The sequence below is a fragment of the Ambystoma mexicanum genome, chromosome 10 (assembly GCF_040938575.1).
Source record: "Ambystoma mexicanum isolate Mex_15411 chromosome 10, UKY_AmexF1_1, whole genome shotgun sequence".
Classification (NCBI taxonomy): Eukaryota; Metazoa; Chordata; class Amphibia; order Caudata; family Ambystomatidae; genus Ambystoma; species Ambystoma mexicanum.
Window position 1 is genome coordinate 1,136,288,503 of NC_090932.1, and position 26,121 is coordinate 1,136,314,623.

Genomic DNA, 26,121 nt, shown 5'->3' on the forward strand with positions numbered 1-26,121 from the left:
TATATTTAATTTCATTTTGCAATTAAATAGTTATAACTTTCTAGTCAACTAAAAATAGGTGACCGCATCACCTTCCAAATGTATTGTATCCTCAGGTTATTAAATAAAAGAGAACTTATTTTGTAAAACAAAGAACAGTTTCACATTTACTACTGCTGAAAATAGCTATATTCATATGATTACTCATTTGTACCATTCAATACCTATAACTAGTTTGGTGGCTGCTATAAAAGTAGTCAGATAAAACTTGATTATTTCAAAGGCAATACACCTTAGGACTCTTATACCAATTATTTTTAAGTATTCCCATACGAAATAAATATTTGCAGTGTTTTTATACGATGTATGTTTTTCAGGTTTAACTTTTTTTTTTTACAAAGCACCATAAACCATTATCAATTTACACAATTGCTTTAAAACACAATCAAGAAGCAAAGGTCCCACATTCATTACATTGATATTACTGCTTACCTTAATTGAAATATGAAATATCTTCTTTAATTAATATAACAGGGTAAGGACATTTCCAATTTTGAAGAAAGGCAAGCGTTATAATATTCTTATGCAAACTAGAAGTTGTGGGTTGTGATGGGCTTAATGGCAGAGCACACTGAAGGCACAAATGTTATCTCATGAGTATACATATACAAGAAGAATACAAAATGTGTTATTATTTAAAAAAAACACCTTTTTTAGCATTGAACGTTGTTCAAAATGGTGGCCAATTGGAAATCCATACTCTTCCAGGGGGTGGGGTCCCCAAGTATCAGCCCTGCCTCCCCACCAGCTTTTCAATGCGTTCCTGTGACCATTCGCCTCTCTCTTGGTATCATTCAAATGCCCTTTCCAACTGTAACGGGCTGCAGTGGGCAACTCCCACATATTCAGCCAACTGGGTAAACCACAAGGAAACACACTTGACATCTCAGTATACCTGTTGCAGAGCCAGGCATGGGTGATCGACAACTCCCTTGCACCTCATTTGCTCTAAAACCAAAATTCGGATCTGCAGCCCAAATAAACCCACAATTGTCCCTTTCAAATAGCTACATGAAGTGGAAACCCCTCCCACCCAGGCCATCTTCATCGATACGTAAGTTATGGGTGATTTTCATCTCTGAGCTGTGTTTTAAGGAAGAAGTCATGAAACAGGAACATTTCCAGCTTTTAAGACTATGAAAGGTCCTCCCTTTTGTTAGATTGTTGCCACAAAAAGTCAACACGGATTCTGTCGAAATTTAACAATTAGAATATCATCTACTTGGGAGTCCCAAAATGCACACTGAACCAATTGAAATTAGTCCAAAATAGGGCACCGAGGAGGAGCCTAAGTAGGTGAGACAGTTCCTTCCAGAATTGATAAGCTTGCAATGGTTGCTGATCAAACATAGAATTGTAGAGGAGGAGCTAAGTACCCCCACCTCAACCACTTCGCCCATATTGCCTATATGTTCGGAGCCAGAGTGTGAAAACTGTGCAGTGCCATTCGGCATACCAATACCTAGGAGAATCCTGGAAGCAGGATTCCCATTGAGGAAATCGTAACTGCATACGAGACAGTATGATGGCCATTTGAATAAGATTCCTGAGGAAATGGAGCAACTAAATGGCAAGGATGAATGGTGTGGTCGCACAGAGTTAAACTGACATACATGAAAAGAACTCAGAAACAAGAGAATGGAAATATTCTATAATATAAAGCATCAAGAAAGCACCAAGGATAAGTGACATCTCAAGCTCGAGTGTAGAAGCTTATTCCACAGAAATGATGAAGATATCAAGTCATTTTACATGTATACGGATGCAAAAGAACCGCAAGTTATATATATATATATATATATATGAATATGATCAAGTAAAGTACAGATGTTTACACTACGTATTATAGCAGTGCTGGACTTAAGCAAAAAGGCCTCATTTCCAGTGTGTCGCAGTTGAAAAGCAGTTTGTAATACAAAATGAATCTTAGAAGGCAGAGTCGGGCGAGCCAAAGAAGCCAAGGTCTTATCAGACTGGAGCAAACTGACATTCAATACAAATCATGTGAAAGAACAAAATTCCTGTTCAGAAGGCATGAACAAAACAAGGAAGACGTCACAGGTCTATTAAAAAATAGTATTTTAAAGACACTAGAAGCTCGATTTCATGGTCTCCAGTCACGTGGAAGGATGAAGTTGGACGAACAAGATGCTCACACCTATGCATGAAGGCAGAGCGTGCCTTCACTCCCTGAATTTCCCAGAGCTAAGAACACTCTCAAGCCCGAGCTTCAAAGCCTAATTGACAGTAGACCACTGAGGTGATGATAGATTGATATGCTAATTGGTGGGAAGATATGTTTAAGACAAGCTCAACAGCACCTGGAGGGCCAGCCTGCATGTTGCTATGCCTAGGTGGAAAAGTACTGATGAAGGTTAGGGTGCCAACCAATTGTAGGGGACCGTGTAGTTAGGGGTCCTATAGTTTGTGTAACCAATGGGACGTCGTACATTTAGTGATGTTCATAGTGGTCATTTTTAGGGGAGGGCTTAGCTGCCCCACCTGATGTTAAGTAACCAATCACTTATTCTCACTCTTTTAGACTAGTATGGATTGTATACTTAGATGGTCAGTAAGAGCCTATCACCCATACTCATAAGTTTTGTAGTTTGCCACGTAGGATTACCTTGGTAGTTACATAGGTGAACGTCAACGATGACAAGTTTTCTGTATAAAAGCTCTGTTTTTTATTAAATATGTTGAGTAACAGGATCGAGCGAGTTTGTTGATGTTCGTTGTACTCCCTGTTTTAGATAATTGATATTAAAACAGTTATCCTTTTTCCAAACTACCTAAGTCGTTTCGATTATTGATGTATGAATAAAATGCATCCCCATCCATCTCCAGGGTAATTGCAACTCATCTTAAAGGGCTGGGTTATCCAGTTCACGTTGTAGCGGAGAGGATGGTTAAAAATCCATCGACATAAGTAAGCTTTGGAGTCCCGGCAATATCGCACAACCTCTTCCATTCGGCAGAAGGGACATGAAGCTCCCCATAGATGGCGGTTAGTTTAAGTTGCTAAACTTGTAAGCACGGTGTGATGGGTCCCCTGGTTTCCACAGAATACCCTCCCACGGTCTACGAGAAGCTGAGCGGACAGAAAGTTGAAGAGGCAGTAAAAGAGGTGTATGATCTCGAGAGTCGGAAGACAAACATGCGAATAGTGAGTAAAAACTCAGGAAGATGTCAAAATATTGTATGGGTGATGAGTGAAGAAAAGAAGTAAGATAAGGGAAAAGCAAGTAATGGAGGGAGGATGGGTAAAAATAACTTGAGAATAAGCGTGTTATATATTGAATAGATTTTGACTTGTGTGCGGCCAAGCAATAGATGTATCGTGAGGAGAGACAACAATAAATAGAGTACGCCCCGTGCCTGCTTTTTAAAGAACGTAACAGAACAAATCTGAGCCTAGAGTCCGATTGCGGATGATGTAGAAAACGGATTTGGTTAAAGACAAATCTAAAGAGGTTGATTTGAACTCTGTAGGAGTATCTTAGGGGGTAAGAGAAAAATATATGTGACCGGTCGAGTATGTCTGTTTGTCTGTTTTGTTTCATGTATTTATGTATTGATGATGATGTCACAGACAAATGAGATTGATGACAAAAAGAGAAGTGTGAAGTCAAATAAATTAATTGATTGTTTTAAATTGAAGTTGATGGTGTTTCTTAGCAAGATTAAAGTAAAAAACGTGATTCAAGGGATTGGAGCCTGCGACGATTGGTCCACGCTCATATTATATTATTTTTCTGAAACGTACTTTTTAAATCTGTGATAAAAGCAAACGAGTGTTGATAGATCAAGAGTGACAAATCTAAGATGGAGGATGTTACTCCACGTGTGCATCTTTGCACGCAATTGCCGAAACATCCACCCAACCTTAGGCAGTATAGTGCAGAATGGGTTAAAGGAACCACAGGCAACATTTTTATGCCATGGCCGCAAGGAGGGTCACTATCGAAGGCAGACCTGCAGCATATGACTACATATTTGCATGCAGCATATATGGGAAAGAAGCTCGACAAACGACTAGCGAGCTTAGAGATTTGGAAAATGTACCAACAGGAGAAAGATGAGCAGCCTCCTGTAGACTGGATACGTAATGAACGCAAAGAAGTGGGTGAGGAGCCCTCTGCTGCCCCCACCCCGCCAGAACTAAATACAAAAGTAAGAAAGACGATGGGTTATACCCATTAAGGGAGCTTAAAGCAGCAACATTGTATAGAAACCCGGCATATGAGTTGCCTGCGCAAAGCAGTGATGAGGGCCCGGAGAAAAATACTGAGAGAGATGTAATCTCTAAAGGTCCTGACGGACAAGGAGAGGCGCGATAAGTAGGGAAGTGACTGAGCAAGCACATCCTTAGATATAGGAAGAGAAATAAAGAGATGGAAGGGAGAAAGAGATAAAACTGATGAGTTAGCACTCTTACAGAATGAATGGATGGGTGGTCAGATTTTGCTCAAACTCGATGTTAAAGGCATCAAGGACGTAAGGCAAAGGGAAGATCAATATGAGCAAGACAAAATGATAAAGAAAGAGAGGAATGATACAAAGAAGAAGGAGTGAAAAGGAAAGATAGACAAAGACGGGAGCAATTATATCAGGATGAGCAATTGAAAAAACAGGAAAGAGCAGAGGAACCACGAAACGAGATAATAGACAAAGAGTAATTGAAGGGCAGGAAAGGTTGGAAAGGAAGAAAATAGAAGAGGAAGAGCAGAAGTTAAGTCTTAAGAGAATACAAAGACGAAAGGATGAGGCGAAACGGAGGTCGAACGAAAGAAGGGATATCAAGAAAAAGGAGGAAGACAGGGCGAGGGAGGAAGCAAGGAAGCAAAGAGAGCTTGATGATGATATAGAACATAAAATAAGACAAAGAGCACATGATCTTGATCGCCTGGAGAAGGAAGTAAGGAATCCTGATCCAGAAGTAGCATGGGAGGATATAGAGGAATTCGTTCCAGGTCCATCTAGAGCAAATCTTGAAGATGAGTTTGACTCTAGGAGCATTGGTGAAGCAATCGATAAAGTTTATCATGACATGAGAACTCAGAAAGAATCACAGGGGAAGGAAAAAAATTATCCACTTGAGAGAACACAATTATACGATACAGAGGGAGCCTCATACAGTACAAGGCATAAGGAGTTGTCTTTAGATAGACTAACTCTGGACAAAGATGAAGAAGAGAGAAGTTATATGAGTAGGGCACAAGAAATGTCAGACGAAGACAGAGACACCTTCAGTGGTGAAGAAAGGGGTGATTTACGTGGTCCTGAGGGATGTTTTTCAATGGATAAGGAAGTAAGATGGTCGGATCTAGACCTACCTATATCTCGGGCATCAAAATCATTGACACGGTCAGACCAACCTAAAGGCCAACTCCATGGTGAGAGGGGGGAGTTGTCACGTTATGTGAGCAGATTAAGGTCACTGCCAAGAAGAAGGCATTGTGGGAATATTGTCCCTGCGGTGGACAGACAGACGATGAGAAATGAGAGTGAGTTTGGGGCTTCAGTTTCCATTGCTAGAGAAAGGCGGGGCCAGACCACAGTATATACCATGGCCCCAGATGTTCAAGGATAATTTAAGGTATAAACTCCTGAGTTTAACTTCTGGCGCTAGGAAATGGATACATGAATTGAAGAAGATGACGGGAGGAAACACATTGGCTATAGGGGCCATCGAGGGTCTCCTGATCACCATTCTTGGAGAAAGAGCCGATGATGTTTGGTCTAGAGCAGGGTATGCTGGTGTTACTACCGTTAACACTGCTTATGATGGAGCATTGTTCAATAACTGTAGAGCAGCAGTCTGGAAAGCACTTAGAGTACTATATCCATACATGTCCAATATGGGAGCTATAATGAGAAAAAAGATGCAGGAAGGGGATGATCCGCTTGTTTACATTCAAAATTCCCAAGAGCCCTGGGCCTTGGAGACATGCGAAGCTTAGGGAAAATCTATACCTGTGTTCATTCAGATATTATGCCAAGGGCTGCCAGACCCAGTACAGAAGCAGCTCAAGAAGTTAGTGGGTATGGAAGCAAAACCGTGGTCAGAGATTCAGCTGACCACTGCGCATTATTGCAGACTCTTGCAGGAAAAGAATCGCAAGAAAGATGATTCTCGGAAAGGCGAAGAGGCTACGTTAGTACAGAAAAAATGCTCTAACTATGCCATTGAAGGGGCAATGATAACTAGTAGAGATGGATCGAATTCACAGCAAGATGTAAATATGCTGCAGGTGAATAATCAAAGACAGTTCAATCAGGGCAATAATAGATTTGCTCCATGAGGTAGAGGAGGATTCAGAGGAAGAGGCTTTCAGAATAACCAAGGGAACTGGCAGAATAGTCAGGGAAGCTTCCAGAATAATGAGAGTGGGTTTCAAAACATGCATACTGATAATCAAAATATGCAGGATGGGCAAGTTAGGAGACCTCCTCCTAGATGTTGGGCATGTGGAATGACTGGGTATGTTGTGCGTGTATGTAGAAGTCAAGGGTTTGTACAGGATGGGCAATTTTCAATAGCGGGGACTTCAAACCCACCTGCGTATCCACAGCAGAGTGGAGACGGGTTTGCTCAGAATCAACCAATGCAACAGGCACAAGCACCGAGAATACAGCCAGGGTTTCAGACACAACAGGCAGTAGTGAATCCGCCACAAGGGCAGTTGCAGCATTCACCTATGCAAATTCAGAAGAATACAGGTACAGGACAGTTAATGACTCCTAGAATAGGGGATGTCACTGTCGAGAGAGGGAATCCTTTTAACAGGCACAGGAATAAGGCTGTATCCGCAATATAACAGCTCACTGGGAGACCTGATGTGTTCGATACTATCGTGATGCAGAATCCTCACAAGGAACCGAGGGTAGACATCAGTATAGGAGGCAAAAGCTTTTCGTTTCTAGTAAACATGGGTGCAATACACTCATGTATACGAGAGGGGAAATTTTCAATGTCTGGCAATGCCATGAATACTCAAGGTTTCACAGGAGCTACAATCAGAGTTCCTTTTACTGAAGAATTACCAGTCTCTATAGGAGAGTGTGACATGTCGGTGCCATTGCTATATTCAAGGCAGACACCTGTCAATATATTGGGTCAAGATTTAATGACAAAGTTGAATATGACAATTTCATTTACTGATGAAGGCATAGTGTGTTCAACACCAGGATAAACGTGAGTGAATATATTATGGAATTTTCAAGTCAAGTGACCATGCAAGCGGTTCCGTTGGAACCTGAGTTTTTCATTATGGAGTATGCATTCTGTTGACATGGTTACCAGGCCTAGTAGGCAGAACTATGAGAAAACCTGATGAGTTTTCATTTAGACCAAGGATACCTATGGATGAAGAAGAGGGACAAGTTTTTCCCTTAGAACTGCAAGCAGCCATACTGCAAGGCGAAATGGCTTTGCTTGATGGAAATGATGATGAGGGCAGACGTGATGGTGCACAGTAATGGCCATCAAGAAGGTTACAGATTAACTGATGTCACTGATGAGGATATGTTTAGAGATCATCCATCTGATGATGAAGTGGTGGTCGAAATGAGCATCACCTATTGGGTAAGAGCAATTAGACGAAAGATTCCACTGAAAATGATGATAGCACAAAAGTGTCCTGAATATTTTGATGAAGATATGGTAAAAGTGCCAGTTTCATTATGGACTGCAGGCCCCTTTGATGTAGGCCTGTTGAAGGGGGTTGGAGAAGTGAAGATTACATTGAAACCAGGAGAAATTTTACCTCAAGCATGACAATTTCCACCATGAGGGATCAAGGCATCTTGGCGACGTCAGAGTCACCCTGTAATACGGCGATTTATCTTGTGAAAAAGGGGAAAGGGGTCTTGGAGGCTAATTCAAGATTTGAGGCCGATTAGCCAGATTGTAGAGGCCAAGTTCCCTCTAGTTCCTAATCCTGATACAATCTTATGTAACATACCTTTTGAGGTACAATATTTTATTGTGATTGACTTGAAAATGTGTTTTTCTCAATCCCATTGCACAAAGACTTGCAGAATTTGACGTCATTTACCTTTAGACAGACTAAGTTAAAAAGCACTCGTTTACCTCAAGGGTATTGTGAATTTTCATCGATTTTTAACAGAGTCCTCCAGATGGATTTAAGCAATATTGATTTAGAAAGTGTTGTGTTGCAGTATGTAGATGACATTTTAGTTTGCAGCACTTCAGAGGAAGAGTGCAGAGGCGATTCTGTTCAGCTAATGATTACACTTGCTGACAAGGGATATAAAGTACACAAAGAGATGTTACAGTATTGTCAACAAGAAGTGTTTTATATGGGCCAGTTGATTTCACATGAAGGAAAGAAGGTTACTCCTGAAAGAGCTGAGGCTATTTTAAAAACAGTAAAGCCACAAACGATAAAGCATATGCAAAGATTTTTGGGATTATGTAACTATGTCAGAGCATTGGTCTTTCACTACAGCTCATGTATAAGGCCTTTATTACAGACTTTATAGAAAGCACAGGCAACACAGAAGAACATTGTCTAGACTGAGGAGATGGAAGAAGGGTTTGATTAATTGAAAAAAGCAATTTGCACAGCTCAAGTTTTAGGGATTCCTAATAATGCTGAGGAATTATCTTTATTCTCGCATATGGATGGTACTTTTTTGACAGCAGTCCTTATGCAGAGAACCACATTGGGGTACAAGCCTCCACTGGCAGAGGATTGGCATGCGCATGACTGTTCGAACTATGAAGAGTTCTATGATGAAATCCGTAGGATAAAAGACAATACTTTGACAAGTGTAGAATAGAAATTGTTTTTATTGACAGTTCTTGACAGTTCTTCAAGGATTGATCGAAATGATGGACAAAGGTATACAGGTGTCGCTCTTTTAAAGCACACAGCCAATGGGGAGTTTCAGAAGATGGTAAGTGCTCGACTCCCGTCTCACTATTCAGCACAGGCTGCAGAGTTAGTGGCACTGATGGTCAGGCTTGAGAATCATGCAGACCAGGAAGTAACGGTGTACAACAACTCTGCCTATGTGACGTCAACGGTACACGTAGGGTTAGCCCACTGGAAAAGGAGGGGCTACCTCCTAGCCGACGGCACTCCAGTGCAGCATGCCAACTTATTGGAGAGGCTTATTAATGTACTACAAATCCCAGTAGGAGTTGCAGACCCTAAATGCGCAGCTCATACTACAAATACCAACTTTATCTCACTTGGAAATCAAGCAGCAGACAATGAAGCCAAACTAGCTGCATGTTCAGAAAATATTATGTCATTTGATACGCCTGGTGTAAAATAAAGCATGGTAGCAATGATCGGTGTGTCCGAATGCTATAGTAATTTGTTGAAGACACAATTAATAGAGGTCCGGGGGGGGGAAATCTCAAGATGAGAAGGATTTGTGGATGTCCAAGGGGGGGTTCTTTAAACCCCTCTGAAGCATTGTGGTGACAAGACAGCACTAGTAAACCGGTGATGCCTGTAGCCTTATTAAGGGTGGTGTTGGAACAGCTACACTACCCTGCGCACACAACTAGAGAGAACCTCGCTGCAACTATTGCAGAGGACTGGTTTGTACCAAATTTGTTAGAACACGTTGCATTTTATGTAGTGAATTGCATTGTTTGCCCAAAATGTACTGCTGGGCACACATTGCACACAATCAGGGGAGTTATTCTGAGACCCAATGGCCCCTTTCAGCATTTGCACATCGACTATGTTGATATGCTGCAAGTATGTAATGCATATAGGTACAAGATTGTAGTAGTTTGTCCTTTTTCACAGTGGATTGAGGCTGGTCCGGGTACACATCCAGACTCTACCTGTGCAGCAAAATTCCTAGTGTGGGAAGTTTTTTCTAGATGGGGTATATGTGAAGTATTGAGATCAGATAATGGTCCTGATTTTGTAAACCAGACTTTTGAACAGATTAGCTTGTTGCTTGGTATAAAGCACAGGCTTTCTTCGGCTTATCATCCACAAGGAAATGGAATCTGAGAGAGACTCAACGGCTTACTTAAAGAAAAAATAGCTAAGTTGAAGCTTACTTTGAAGAAAGGGTGGTTGCATTGCCTATCACTGGCATTATATGCATTGAGGAGCCAACCAGGTTCGGGCCACCATCTCACCCCCCATGAAATAGTGACAGTGAGGCGAATGAGGAAACCCCTCACACCTCCATCCAGAGTTAGAATTGATGCCCAGCCAACATCAGAAATGTTAGGAATGGAGCTATGTGACTATCTTATTTGTATGACTTCAAGTATCTCTGTCATTTCAGGTCAGCTACAGCGAAAAGGGTTTGGGGCAGTACAGAACACAGAAGGAGATGCTTCAACAAGTGGAATTGAAAAACTTTGTGGACCCAAATTATTCCCCGGAGATGCGGTCTTAATCCGCAATTTTTCAAGAAAGTGGCACAAACCTCGTTTCAACTGCCCTTTCATCGTAGAAGATGTCATTCCGTCTGCAGTCAAAGTTCAGGGCAAACATGCTTGGATTTTCCTTGGAGATGTGAAGATCTATGGTGGAGAAACCCCTCTACCCCCACACCCATCAGAAGCAAACATCGGGGAAGAACCTCAGCAGGTGCAGACTAGATCCATGATGAGGAAGTAGGACACAGAGGCTGCCAAGCAAAGACAAAGTGTTTATTGGACTATGGGTTTATTCTGGACACTCTTTTCGGTCACCTATAAAAGAGTTAAAGGAAGATCTTTGTTTTTGAAGCCATAGGAGCTGTTGACTTTGGACTGAGGCATGTTTAAGCCTTGATAAGAAGATAAATATGCCAGATCTTGATCGTGGATTTGACAATTGGAAGAAGGTGCAGTACCCTGATTCATTTCTCACTGAGTTCCTGTTTGGATTTGCCCATGGTGTTTCCCAATGACAATGTTTCACGGATCATATATGAAGTTTTTCTCTTTGTTTTGCGCCCATATCCTGCAATCGTGGGGAAAACTACTAGCGTTCACGTTTTCTTGCAAGATCCTAAGAATGGGCTGATCGTAAGAGGATTACTCGCAGCAATCATTGAGCAGGTTCTACAGCTTCCTGAGTATAGTGGGGAAAGTGCAAATGCCCCTATCAGCTGATAACGCACCAGACTGGTCAGCCTACTGTTTTACTACCTGACTGAGGAATGTTCACAGCTTGTTAATAGACACACCGATGTTCGAACCCTCCTAAGGGATCCAAGAAACAATGCAGCATTAAATGAAATCTTAAGCGACATCATCATACAAGTGAATACCTACTCTGAGTGAACTCTGAGATCAGATTGAAACTTTCCTTCAAGGGACAGATTGAGAGGTTGCTAGTTAGAAAGAACTTTTGTTCCATGCTGAGAGAAATTCATCATGTCATCTAGTCTAAGACAGATTCGAGGCATTGACTGGGAACTGGTGTATGTTGTTGAGCTTATCTAGACAAACTGAAGACTGAGAACATTCTGAATGAGACTTTCTGGAGAAGAGGTTGTTCTTATCATCCAGTAAGCAGACAGTTGGTCGAGGACAATTTGCAGAGTCGAGTCAGCAGCTTCCAGAAGCAGTACGTGATCATGCTGTTTTAAAGTGTACTTTTTCCTTCCTTAGTAAATAAAGATGGGTAGTATTAGTAGCAATATTGTCATGCCGGATCCTGAGAGATGCCCATGTTGTGTACAAAGTCGATGCTGTAAAATCTCTTATCTCTGTATTATTTATGCTGGCATTCTGTTCATAATAATACTGCTTTCACTCACAGTGCGTAAGTCGTATTACATAGATGTATGTGGATCTAAGACTCCTGAGGTCCTTCCTGAGCAGAAGCAAGGTACAATCGTGGCAACTACTAGGCAGCCAAGACCCTATGTTGGTATTCCTGTTTCAAAGAAAAGTGATAAGTTGCCTGAGTCTGAGGGAAATGTTACTAACCATCGTAATCATACCAAAAGTGTCCTAGAGATTATTTTTTGACACCAGAAACAGACCCTTAAGGAGAGACACAGAAAGGCGTTGTTAGATAGTGAACCTACTACAGAAGTACACCTGAATGTTCCTACTCCTGATTTAGACAAATCTAAGTTACCTTTTGGGGGAAGGTCGCATGGAGAGATTATAGCAGATTCCATATGGCCAGCTTTTGCTAAAGCCAAACAAGAATTTCAGGATAGAAAGAAACTTTTATATCTTGTTCCTACACAGATGACACTTGTGAAAGTTCAGTCCCCTGACGAGTGTTCCTATGATTGATCCAAAAGGAAGAAGTTATGTTGACATATTAAGTAATTAGAGAAGGTCACAAGAGAAGAATGTGATCCAAGAGAGATGTCAGGGAAGAAGACTATGTCCTAAATGACTATCTGGACAGCACAGCACAATTGGGAAACAACATATGCTATCAACATATGGAAGAAGTGTGAAGAAGGACCTCAAATGAGGGATGCTTTGTGTGTGCAGTCCTGCCTTACAGTATGGGGAAGTCCAAGATTTTCATAGCCATCGAAATAGATGTCCAGACAGCACAGTGTCTATCGCACGTAGCACTTTGCCATACAAGAGGCCAGGTCATGGGATGAGATGCCTATCTCAAATGGGCAACAGAATGGACAGATCCAGATGAAGATGATTATGTGCAAGACTTCAAGACAAGAAACAAAGAACAGACCAAGAGTCATGTGATCAGATATGAAAAACCTGCAGTTAAAGGAGCTGGAATCAGATGGGAAGTAAACAAAAAACCTGAGAGTGCAGGAAAATCTGCAGACAAAATTCCAATATGAAAACAGAGGACAGATGCAGATCTGGGGATCAGTGCTTTCTCTGACAGATGGGAAGAAGGAGTGGTTATCTGCAGAGCCTGGGTGATGATTGGTCACCCTGAATCAACTATTGGAATTGCACAGCATGGATGCAAGCCATTATGGCCGAGACTTCCCAAATTACTGACTTGGGTCGAAGATGGAGGAGGACTCTTTCAGATAGTTCCACTGGAAAGTGCAAAATTGTGCTTCAGAAATACTGGCACCAAATGAATGGTAGAAACCAGAATTGTGGTCGAATTTTTGATGTGCCTGGAATGAAGATTGGGACAGCAGTGATAATGGATCACTACTGGGCCTGCGGATCCAGAGTGTATATAAAATTACCAGAAAACTGGGTAGGACTTTGCTCACCAGTGAATGTTCATGTTCCATCGTTGGTGATTCCGAAAAGTGATTTGTATCTTGACAGTTTTCCAAAAGCAGATGCTCACCTGAGGAAGAAGAGATCTGTGGAGCTGATGAAAAGAGTAAAGAGAGAGAACTACTTCTCAGTCAAGCCAATAGAAGCCTTTGATGCCATTCCATATGAGCATAGATTGTTCAGCCAGACAGCTTCAGTGTTCACCTTAATCTTTATGCCGAGTATCCAAGTTGGAGCAAATACCAAATGGCTGCAGATCACCAGATGGGAATTGTTACAATCAATATGACCATAAAGGGATTCAATGCAATCAGAGAGGAGATGAGAGCCATACGACTGATGTCTCTCCAGAACAGATATGTCTTGGACATGATCACAGCAATGGATGGAGGTGTTTGTGCAAAAATCTGAGAATCATGTTGCACTTTCATACCTTCTCATCATAACGACAATGGAACCTTGACAGAGGCTATAGTTATGCTGACGAACCTCCATGGCCAGATGATTGACGAAGTAGTAGACATTGCTGAAGACAGCTGGTTCAGAGCCCTTTCTCTTGGGTTCCACAATGGATGTCAGACATTTTTAAGTTCCTTGGAGGCCTGATAGTAATTATATTGCTTGGATTCTGTGTGATCAAGATAATAATCTCGCAATGCAGGAAGACAGCAAAGAAAGCCATAGGGATGAAGATTATGATCGATGTTGAACTAGGATGGAAGGCCAAAGACCTGACAGATGAAGAAATCAAAGACTTGTGAAAGCCAGTATTCATGCACCTGAGGGGACGAAGTTCCTGTATCCAAAGAATCATAAGAAGAATGTAGGAAGATGGATCTATTGTAGTCCAGGTGGACAGTGCAGACTTATGACATGGAAAAAAGATGAGCATGTCAAATCAGCAGGATGCCTAAAGGGAGTCATAAATATATGGATTCCGAAGAAATTATTTTTCAAAAGTGGGTGCCTGGATGTGAAGGATGTTGAGAGAGTGGTCGATGAATCACCCAGAGGGGGGAGTGTAGAGGAGGAGCCAAGTACCCCACCTCAATCACTTTGCCCATATTGCCTATATGTTGGGAGCCAGAGTGTGAAAACCATGCAGTGCCATTGGGCATACAGATACCTAGGAGAATCCTGGAAGCAAGATTCCCATTGAGGAAACCGTACCTGCATACAAGACAGTATGATGGGCATTTGAATAAGATTCCTGAGGAACAGAACAAATAAATGGCAAGGATGAATGGTGATGGCACACAGAGTTAAAGTGACATACAAGAAAAGGATGCAGAAACAAGAGAATAGAAATATTCTATAAGGCATCAAGAAAGCACCAAGGATAAGTGCAATCTCTGGCTCAAGGTGTAGAAGCTTATTCCACAGAAACAATGAAGATATCATGTCATTTTATACGTGTACAGATGCAAAAGAAACGCAAGTAGACAAAGTAATCATGAGACTAGCTTTATAATGAATATATTGTGGCAAGCGCCAGTACATATGTATGCATATGTTCAAGTAAAGGATGGATGTTTCCACTACGTATTATAGCAGTGCTGGACTTTAGCAAAAAGGCCTCATTTCTAGTGTGTCGCAGTTGAAAAGCAGTTTGTAATACAAAATGAATCTTATAAGGCAGAGTCGGACAAGCCAAAGAAGCCAAGGTCTTATCAGACTGGAGCAAACTGACATTGGATACAAATCGAGTGAAAGAACAAAACTCCTGTTCAGAAGGCATGAACAAAACAAGGAAGACGTCAGAGGTCTATTAAAAAATAGTATTTTAAAGACACTAGAAGCTCGATTTCATGGTCTCCAGTCACGTGGATGCATGAAGTTGGACGAACAAGATGCTCACACCTACGCATGAGGGCAGAGCGTGCCTTCACTCCCTGAATTTCCCAGAGCTAAGAACACTCTCAAGGCTGAGCTTTAAAGCCTGATTGACAGTAGACCACTGAGGTGATGATAGATTGATATGCTAATTGGTGGGAAGCAATATTTAAGATGAGCTCAACAGCACCTGGAGGGCCAGCCTGCATGCTGCTAGACGTAGGTGGAAAAGTACTGATGAAGATTAGGGTGCCAACCAATTGTAGGGAACTGCATAGTTAGGGGTCCTATAGTTTGTGTAACCAATGGGACATTGTACATTTAGTGACGTTCATAGTGGTCATTTTTAGGGGAGGGCTTAGCTGCCCCACCTGATGTTAAGTAACCCGCCACATATTCTCACTCTTTTAGACTAGTATGGATCGTGTACTTAGATGGTCAGTAAGAGCCTATCACCCATACTCATGTTTTGTAGTCTGCCACGTAGGATGATGTTTGTAGTTACATAGGTCAATGTCAATGATGACAAGTTTTCTGTATAAAAGCTCTGTTTTTTAATGAAATATGTTGAGTAAGAGGATCGAGCAAGTTTGTTGATGCCTGTTTTACATACTTGATAATAAAACAGTTATCCTTTTGCCAAACTACCTGTGTCGTTTTGATTATTAATGTATGAATAAAATCTGCATCCCTATCCATCTCCAGGGTAATTGATACTCATCTTAAAGGGCTGGGTTATCCAGTTCAGAATCACCTTGAAAACATTGTGGTACACAAAGCATTCGGGAAAAAAGGCCCAACCTATATCAGCAAGGAATTGAACCACTCCACCTGTTTAAAATCACTCAAATCCTAAAACACAGGACTCCTCAGGGAACCCAGACACCGGCAGCATAGTAAATGAGGTCTGAACCTAGGAGTGATCAGACCTAAATTATGGAATGAACTACCACCAGCACTAAGACTGCAAGGAAACAACCTCTATTTCAAGAAGTAACAAAGGGGTCTTCCCTGGCACACACAGTTCCTGGATGGCCTATCCCCCTCTTTCCTTAGAAGCATCAGTGCCCTCACCTAGATCACATTTTCCTCTCACTGAGATCCTCGTTCCTGCAGAGAGCTGTAATATTTCTGACACTAAAGACAACGAGGATCCCCTCATTTCCATCCTTTACCCCATCAATGTCTTAACTCGTAGGCCTGTGTTCATGGCAGCTAGGGGGTCAGAAATGATTACCCCTCCCAATGCCTCATACAGAAGGCGATGTGGTCTCCTCTCTGTTTCTCCAGCATTGGATGGCTCCCAGCCCCCACATTCTTTAAAATTCATTGGAAAGTCAGCCCATAAGGACAGCCTGTCTTCAAACAAGCCGATATTTTTGTATTCCTCACCTGCTCCCTTTTACTGTTTTGGTTCATCAGTGTTTAAATTACCCTCTCCATTATCCCTTGGTTCTCTGTTTTTGATGCTCTGAGTTGCTAATTGCATTTTGTGTAGTATAACACTCCTAATAAAATAAATCAATAAATTGTGTAGCTTCTCTGTGATCATCCTTGCCCTTCTGATGTCGTTGTGCTTCCAAAGAACCGTTTCACACTTATCTTGCATGTGCAGGGAGGGATTTCAAATGCTGTGTTGAACCCACTACCGCCCACTGGAGCCAAAGGTGATTTGGGCATGGAAGGATAATAGGATAAACTGTTTTTTTTTCTTTTGGAGGCAGGCTAAAATTGGGAGATTAGGAATCAATGATTTCCACAATTTTGGAACTCCGAATATGCTTAGGTCCTGATGCCTAGCAACTCCACCAGGAGCACTAAAATTTGTGAATTGCTATAAAAAAGAGGAGTTAAGTCCACAAGGGAGATATCCATTTTGGAGCCTAGTAAAGTCTTGGTAACCACCAATCCAAGCTAGGATTATGCATAAATGGAGTGGGATAGCATCAGTAGGTTGATAAACAGTTGGACTTTGTCAGGATTTAAATACCTGTTCTTTGTGAAAAAAGACATCTCATCTAAGAATGGAGAGATGTTAGGATTTCAAGTCAACATCAGGCTGTGTTGAGTCTTTGTTTAACTTCTGTCGCAGGAGCTCCTTTAGATGAACCTGCTCTGAGCCTGTATCTATTCACCATCAAGTCATCGATTGAAATCGTCGACAAGACCATTGATTTTGTGACTTGATGATATAGCCACAATTTCATTGTGATTTTGAGCCATCCAGAGGCCAACTTGGTAGGTGCGCCCCTTAGTAAAATAGTACCGTCGAGCCAACCTGATGCCATCGAACCCTAACCTACACAAAGCATCATGGCCTGCGTGACGCTGTTGAGCTGTCAACAAGAGACTTAAATTAGAGAACATGTGACTTTGGTGTAATTTCCAGGCATCCTTGGTACTCTCACCCAGAACCTTACCTTTTTTTTCTTTTTATAAACCCATTTTATTGTATTTTTGGTCAATTACATCAAAACCACACAAACAAACAACAAATCCAAATAGTCGTCCCTTGCGCTACCCCTCGGTAATCCCTCCTCCCCATCTTGAGTCCCTTCCACATATACCCCCCCATATGTCCCTTGCTCCACCTCGCCCTCTTTTATACCCCAGATGTCCCTGTACCCCAAAGTCATGGTCCCCCCAAGCTCCCCCTTTGATTCCTCCTGAGCCCCATCTCATCCCAATTCCACCCATCTGGCCCATACTTTTAAAACATTTGGGGTCATCCCCTCTCCCTGCACACCCTTCTTTCCAGCTCTGCATAATAGTCCATCTCCTCCACCCATGTATGTATATTTGGTGTTGTCAAGTTTCCCCAATCCATTGCCAAGACCTTTTTCCCCATCATCATGGAAGTCATGATGAGGTCTTTTTCTCTATCATTCAACCCCAAATCCCCCCAGACATGCAGGATTGTCACCTTGGGGCAGGCCGGAATTGGTGCGCTAATTGTCCTGGATGTCTTTGGTACATTCCCACATCATGTGGAAGAACAAGCCCACTCCCATCCCACATTTCAGGCACTGGGGATCTGCGCCCTGCCCATCTGGTGGAGGCGGTCCCAAATGTAATATGACCTATGAAGGATCTTGTACTGTATCAAATTGCAATCTCATACTTAAGTTGTTCTCTCTTGGTGAGCACAGCGCTTCTACCCAGTCCTCCTCCTCCAGTGCCCCTGTATTCCCCTTCCATTTCTCTCCAAGTTTCTGCAGGGGTTTGGATGTGAACCCGTTGAGCAGATGATATAATTGCGTTATTGCCTTCCCTTGGATTTCTCCCTCCATAAGATTGCACTCAGTCAGGGATCTCTCGAGAATGTCTCATGTGTCCTGTTGCTCTAAGGCAATTGCATGTTGCAACCTAGTGTAGCTGTAGCCATCCCTAGCCTGTAGGCTAAATTCCTCTTGCAAGTTTAGGAATGGGGCGAGCCGGTTCTGCACCAGGATTAACCCCTTTGTCCTGCCACCTTTTTTGTTTACCCAATTTATATATCTCTGGCAAATATGCTTTCTCCCAAATGGGCGCTTCCCTGGTACCACTTCCTCCAGCCCATTCCTCTAACAGCTGCCCTGTACAAAGCCCCAGCTGTGTCATCCCCTGGGGTGGCTTACTTCCATATAGTCTCTGCCAGGGCTGCAGTGATCTCATCCTCCTCAACACCAATGCAATATGAGACCGTTCCTTCCTTCTACACAGCCACACGCTCCCTACCATCAGCTGGGATGCCTCATAGTAATGCTGCCCATTTGGGATCCCCGGTCCTCCATCCCAAAGAAGATCAAGTCAGCGTCTTCAACGCTATTCTTGGGATTATGTCCCCCTATATAATTTCCTGCTGCAGGTGCCCTATAGCGCAAAATGTCCCTACTGGCACCTTCACAGGAGTGTTCTGAAATACATAGAGGAGTCACGGTAAGATCATCATCTTAAATAAGTTTTCTCTGCCCACCATGGATATCGGGAGAGTCAGTACTTGGCGTCCCCCTTGAGCCTGTCCAGGACAGGGTCCAAGTTGTTCCGAAGGAACTCTGATTCCACTAGTGTGGTCCCTGGCCCCAGAAAGCCTTGTGGACGATGCAGAGGGCCTTGAACTTGATCCTTGCAGCGACAGGGAGCCAGTGTAAAGATTTAAGCGCTGGAGAAATACGATCCCTGGGCTTGAAGCCAAGGATAAGTGTTGCAGCCCTGTTTTGGATTAGTTGTAAAGGGCAAAGAGTAGAGGCAGGCCGATTTAGAACAAGGCTGTTGCAGTAGTCCAGACAAAATATATATAAGGGGCGCCTGCTTTTGAGTCTGTGGTCTATCAGGCAAAACGATAAGGCTAATGAAAATTAGACCATCCAGACCAGAGATGACAACTGATTACTCTTTCAATTTGTAATCGTTAACTATTTATTTTGCAACAACCCATATGTCAAATTACACATTAACAAATATATTCATATAAAATATGGCTCTTTGAACTTAGAAACAAACACATCCCTCCAAACAAACTTCATTCACAACTTCTTCGTGCATTCATCACATTCACAAACAATAGAAAAAATGATATTTTGTTCATATCACAATAACAATGGCAATTAAAGCATTTCTTGGTTTCACACTCGGTTAATTTACAATGTGTCCATCTGTCAACATTCAGAGGATAGAAAAACTGTTTGTCGACATGTTTCGTTGAGTTCTTAAAGTGGTCAATAACTTCCCTTTGTGTATTATGTTCAACCTTCTTCAGGACAAGAGACGATTGCCAAATCCGCGTGGTCTCATAGACGAGTGGGGGTGTGTGTAAGGCAAAGAGGCCTAGGTCTATAAAATAAGAAAATAAGAAAAAATGTAAGGTGTCATCTCTGTTTCATAAAAACCCATTTCTTGAGGAAGACCACGACAACGACCCCAACAACAGGGGGTACGCACCCGGCAATGGTATTCGAACCAGTGAATCCTGATACCTTGCCGATCTTCAATCTCTCTTCATACATTTTGAGTCCTGCAGAAAAAAGCCTTCTGGCGAGAGGATTATCTTATGTCCCTGTGACCAAAGCTGATCCTTTCAGCATTGAATTAGAATTACAGAGATTTTTCCGTAAAATTAGACTCAAACACTTTTTCGAAATATATTTACCCAGTCAAAATCAAATCAATATGGGGGATAAAGACCAAGACCCAGCAGATATTAACATCACTGGGCTGAAGACAAAGTCAAATTTTAATCCACCGGCACATACCTGTCCGCCGGAAATTATCATGTTCGAGAACCGAGTGACGCAACAAGTGCTCTCGAGTCTGAAGAAGAAAAACTATCGTACAGATAATCTGACAAAAGACGAAAGAGTGAGTCTCAGAAATCTAAGCAGCCAAGAAAATATAACCATCAAATCGGCCGATAAAGGTGGAGGGATAGTCCTCATGGACAGCCTCAACTATGATAAAGAATGCCTGAGACTGCTCAATGATACGTGATCATATAAAAAATTGAACCAAGATCCTACGGCTCGACTACAGGAAGAGATTAAAAGCCTTACAACACACGCCCTGACAGAAGAATGGATCTGCTCAGACGAGGCTAAATTTCTGAACAAAAAATTCCCCAAAAAAGCAGCGTTTTACATACTCCCCAAGGTGCACAAGAGCCTCGAGAATCCACCAGGGAGGCCAATCGTGTCAGCGATAGATTCTTTACTGGAACCACTGTCCATCTACAGCGAATTCTTCCTGAAACCTTTTGTCCTGGCAATGCCTTCATACATTAAGGACACCACGGACATGATTCGAATTCTTCAAGATGTCTCAATTGAAACAGGAGATCTGCTGGTTACAATGGACGTGGAAGCATTATACACGTCTATTCCTCAAATGGCATGTCTAGAAGTATTAGCCGAAGTACTCGACACACGTAGTCAACCACATAAACCCCCAACAGGGTTCATACTAGAGTGTTCGAGACTAGCAATGACAGAGAACTTCTTTCTCTTTAAAAAACAGCTTTTCAAACAACAAAAAGGGGTAAGTATGGGTGCCACCTTTGCCCCTCATGTAGCCAATTTATACATGGCCAACTTCGAATCAAGAAACATCGATGACATACTACGAACACAACCACATGGACAGCTGAAGATGTGGCGTCGCTATATAGACGACGTGTTCCTCATATGGCGGGGTGACAATACATCTCTACTCACCTTCCACAAGTGGCTCAATACGTGCGATTCCAATATAAAATTTACCATCGAATGGAACAATGAGCAAGTCAGTTTCTTAGATCTACTGATTAGAAAACAAGGGAATGCGTTGGTCACTTCACTTTATAGGAAACCCACAGACAAGAATACCCTATTACATTATTCAAGTTTTCACCCGGAGAGTCTGAAATTTAATCTGCCAATTTCTAAGGATTCGACGCAATTGCACAGATAGGGTTGATTACAAAACACACGCTACACAACTCAAAGAAAGACTGGGCACACGGGGTTACCCGAAACAACTGGTAAAAAGGAACATGAAGAGAGCAGCCAATACTAACAGGGCTCTCATTTTACAGAGTCAAGAAAAAAAGATCCACGAGAGATTGGTCTGTGTCACAACGTATAACCCTATTAGTAATGCCATCAAGAAGATCATTAACAAGAATTGGGATTTAATCAAGAACCCGGGTACATTATCTAAGAAACCCATGTTTGCATTCAAACGAAATTGCAACTTGCGACAAAAGTTGGTGCACACGTATTATGAAAAACCCAAAGAGAACTCAATTTTGAACCAATGGGGACTTCCACCCATTATTGGACACTACAAATGCGGGAACTGCAGCGTATGTCCCTTTACCGAGACCAAACATACTTTTCAATACGGGACTAATACATGGACGATGAAGAATCACACCAACTGCCATACAAAAAATGCAATCTATGTCATCTCATGTCCGTGCAATCTACTATACGTTGGAAAAACCACAAGAGAGGTTGAAATACGTATTGGGGAACACCGCTCGTGTATTAGAAACCATACAGCTGACAAACCTCTGGTGGATCATTTTGACAGACTTCACCATAAAGATACAGACATCAAGTGGTTTGTACTACAAACCATATGCCCTAAATTAAGAGGTGGGGATATGGCCAGTGCCCTACACCGCCTGGAACAGAAGTGGATCTATTCTCTAGATACGGTCCGCCATGGGTTAAATATTTCGGTGGAATGGAATGCCCTGAATAGTACATAATACTATGGTGGCCTAAGATGAGCACCAGACTTCCACATTCATCTGTAACCTTTCTTCATAGCCCTGCGACATGGGAAGAGAGGTTTCATGATTTAAGTTAAATAACAACAAATGCGGCCCTTTGACATATCCCATAGTGCTTAGCCCTTTCACACTCAGTAAGCGCACACAGGGGCACATTCACCTTTGTTCGGTAACTAGACGCATATTCGTGTGGAGACAGTTTTCGTTTCCGCCGGTGTTCGGGAACTACTATGTCCAGAATGCCGAGCAGCCGCATACCATCCAGAATTCAAAGCGACTGTGCGTCCATTTGGTGCTATTTGGAACGTACGCCGGATCACCGCGATCAGTAGCGAAGGAGCGCCAACAGATTCATACACTGACGGACAGAGCTGAGGCAACACCCAGTAAGTAGACAGCAGTAGACATAGTCTATGCCAGTTCGTGCTCTTCCGGCTCCATATCTGAAACCATGCACTGTTGTTACAGTTTCGTGACTCTTTGATCTGCGATTGACCAGCAACGGGTACTCTCTTCCAAGGGATTCATTCCAGAGAACCTAAGAAGTAAGCTCCATTTTTTCCATTTTCCACGAGTGGTTTAGAGTTCACTGCAGGGACGTAGACATTCTTATGTTTAGATATGCAGGCTCATGGCTCCCTATTGTGGGCCCATTACACAATGTTTTTATTCTATAGAGCTGACATCTAATAGAATTCTTAAAGCAAGCTTTATATTGTGGTAATAGTTATGCGACATAAGGGTGTACTATTCGGAAGCACTTACACTTTGTCTCCTCCCCTGCAGTCTGACCGAACCTACAGCTCGGACAATTTTGCGAGCCCCATTACGTCAACTGAGTGAGTACCGATTCATTAATGTTCCTTTTGATAGTATGCTATACCCCTCCTATAAACTTACGAGTTTATATGTCCTTTATTCTGTAGGACGCACGACGTGAAACTCATTACTAGAGATCTCTCATGCCGGGATTTACTCCACCGAACCGACACGCCAGCCACTGAAAAAATCAGAGGAGGTGAGCCGGTTCACACACAGCTTTAGTAGTTAGCTGTTACTCAAGAAATGGGTTTTTATGAAACAGAGATGACACCTTACATTTTTTCTTATTTTCTTATTTTATAGACCTAGGCCTCTTTGCCTTACACACACCCCCACTCGTCTATGAGACCACGCGGATTTGGCGATCGTCTCTTGTCCTGAAGAAGGTTGAACATAATACACAAAGGGAAGTTATTGACCACTTTAAGAACTCAACCGAAACATGTCGACAAACAGTTTTTCTATCCTCTGAATGTTGACAGATGGACACATTGTAAATTAACCGAGTGTGAAACCAAGAAATGCTTTAATTGCCATTGTTATTGTGATATGAACAAAATATCATTTTTTCTATTGTTTGTGAATGTGATGAATGCACGAAGAAGTTGTGAATGAAGTTTGTTTGGAGGGATGTGTTTGTTTCTAAGTTCAAAGAGCCATATTTTATATGAATATATTTGTTAATGTGTAATTTGACATATGGGTTGTTGCAAAATAAATAGTTAACGATTACAAATTGAAAGAGTAATCAGTTGTCATCTCTGGTCTGGATGGTCTAATTTTCATTAGCCTTGTTGCAGTAGTCCAGCCAAGAGAGAAGCAGGGCACTAGAGACAGTCAGCTTCTGGGGGAAAAAAGGAAAGGAAGAATACCTCTGAGGATGTGCAGCTGATAGTGTGACTTCTTAGAGACGTTAGAGATGTGAGGAGAGAAGGAGAAAGTGGAGTCGAAGATGACACCAAGGTTCTTAGCATCACAGGAAGGTGCAGCTAGAGGGCCCAGGGTGGGCCGCCAGAGTGAGAGAGGGAAGGTGGGAGCAGGTGTCCCAATGAGGAGATCCCAGTCTTACTGGCTTTAAGGCAGAGGTAGTTGGAGGCACCCCATTCCAGAATTGCCGGCAGACAGTCAGGTATGAGAGAAGGAGAAAAAGAGGCTGAGGAGAGCCTGAAAGAGAGCTGAGTGTTACCCACATAACACTGAAAGTTAGACCAGAAGGTATGCATGTCTTTACAGTTCCACGAAGGAGGAGCCTTAGCTATGGTCGTACGGGTTCCTCGGGTGGGATTATAGCATGTTTGCGCATTCACAACTGAATCGGTGCCTGTGCAATTACTGTACATTTGCAGTGAATTTGCACTCCTGCTAATTTTGATGCACATGCACAAACTGGGTTTGGGCATCAGCAGACCTACTCTAGTTCTGCCCCAGGGGTAAGAATACAGACCATTTGCGCAACTGCAAATTGTGCATGGACGATTGCATTAGCGGTAGTGCAAATGCAGTGAAAATTAATGTTCACTGGCGTGCATGAAACTGTGCATGTGGAAACAGCATTTCCTTATGTGTACAATGCATTTCCAATAGTGCAAATGTAGGGCAATCTCGCCTATGAAGTCTAGATGAAGCGTTTTCACCATTTAATGGCTGACCTCCTTACCCTTCATTTCAATAAGAGATTAGGGACTACTCAAGAGCTCCATTGTAGGATTTTGAAGGTTCTGTTTTGTGCATGGTGCTTTAATCAGGCTCTGCATCTTTTCCCCTTGATCAACAGGCATGGCCTTTGCCCTGTTGAAGCCTAGTCCAATGTTTAAGGAGCTGATCAGGCTGGAAGCCATGCGAGGTGATGAGGCGGCTATAATTACAGATGGAGAAATAAACATGCCAGTGATTGAAGTCTGATTCCTTGGGTGGGGCCACTGGGGTTACATTTAATACCTTTAGACAGAGGCCCACATACACATCCTCAAGGGGCAAATGTTTAACGCTGAAAGAGACATCGAAGATCTTCGCTGCCAGGTCCCCAGAGAAAACATAGCCAGTTCCAGAACAAAAGACGGGGTAGTGTTGGTTGGGATACAGCTCCTGCGGCATGTACCATTTACTTCCTGGATCACGATTTGGTGAATAACCTTTCAACAAATAACCAGTGAAGAATTCTTCCCTGTGAGGCAGTTTGGGTTGCAAAAGGTGATGGATTAAATATTCGGTGTTGACAAACATATCACAGTCTGCTTTCATGACATAGGGGGTGTTCGGGCAGAATGTTGCTACCCAATTCAAGCCCATCAGGGTCTTAATGGTCAAGTTTTTGTAGGTGTCTAAATATTCGTGTTGCACAATATCATGATACTGTCTGCTCTCCTTGAAGATATCTTGCTGAAGTTTACTTTCTGGTTGAGTTGTGATGCCCAGCAAAAAGATTCTCACTATTCGGATGCCCGGCACCAAGCTCTCATTTCCCCACGTTTGCCGAATGACCTGCCTGGCTTGTACGAGACCGGGTTCAGTGGGAACAAGCAATATCAAAAAAGGGTGGCCATCTCGACATTTGTCAGCTTCATTTATGATATACCTGAACTGGATTGCCCTGCGGTGCCTAGTGCTATTATAGGGGCGAGCCCCCACTGTGTTCCGCAATCCAGTGGCCTGTGTAGGTGGCAGTTTTGTTTGAGTAGCCACAGAGTTCAATGATAAATTGCTTAGAACCCTGTTCTTGATTTTCTCTTGCCAAAATGCTTCAACTAAGGAAGCCATTTTGTTTTCTGCCAGGAAGGCTCTTCTTGGAAGCGATTTATATTGGTTAAAAAAGAAAATCTTGGTAAGAAAAAACATGACAAATACAAGCACCAATAGACAGATGTGCAGCAGAGACTTGGGCATTCTGCTGGTTCTTGTGATGGCACAAAGATGTCTTCTGCATCGAAGCATGTTGCAGGTTTTCCAAAAATGGGTTGAACAGAAGGACATTGTGCCTCTGTTCGGAAAGGGAAAATGG

At 42.5% G+C, this 26,121-nt stretch overlaps 1 protein-coding gene across 1 annotated transcript; it reads right to left on the reverse strand.

Moving 5' to 3' along the window:
• Positions 1 to 24,890: 24,890 nt before the first annotated feature.
• Positions 24,891 to 25,880, reverse strand: LOC138492989 (beta-1,3-galactosyltransferase 2-like). Its single transcript, XM_069620254.1, has one exon. The coding sequence runs from the start codon at positions 25,878 to 25,880 to the stop codon at positions 24,891 to 24,893; it is 990 nt and encodes a 329-aa protein (XP_069476355.1).
• Between the last annotated feature and the right edge of the window lie 241 nt (positions 25,881 to 26,121).

Bases quoted from the DNA above. Each gene is read 5' to 3' on its own strand.
- LOC138492989 (XM_069620254.1), bottom strand. From the start codon at position 25,880: ATGGCTTCCTTAGTTGAAGCATTTTGGCAAGAGAAAATCAAGAACAGG.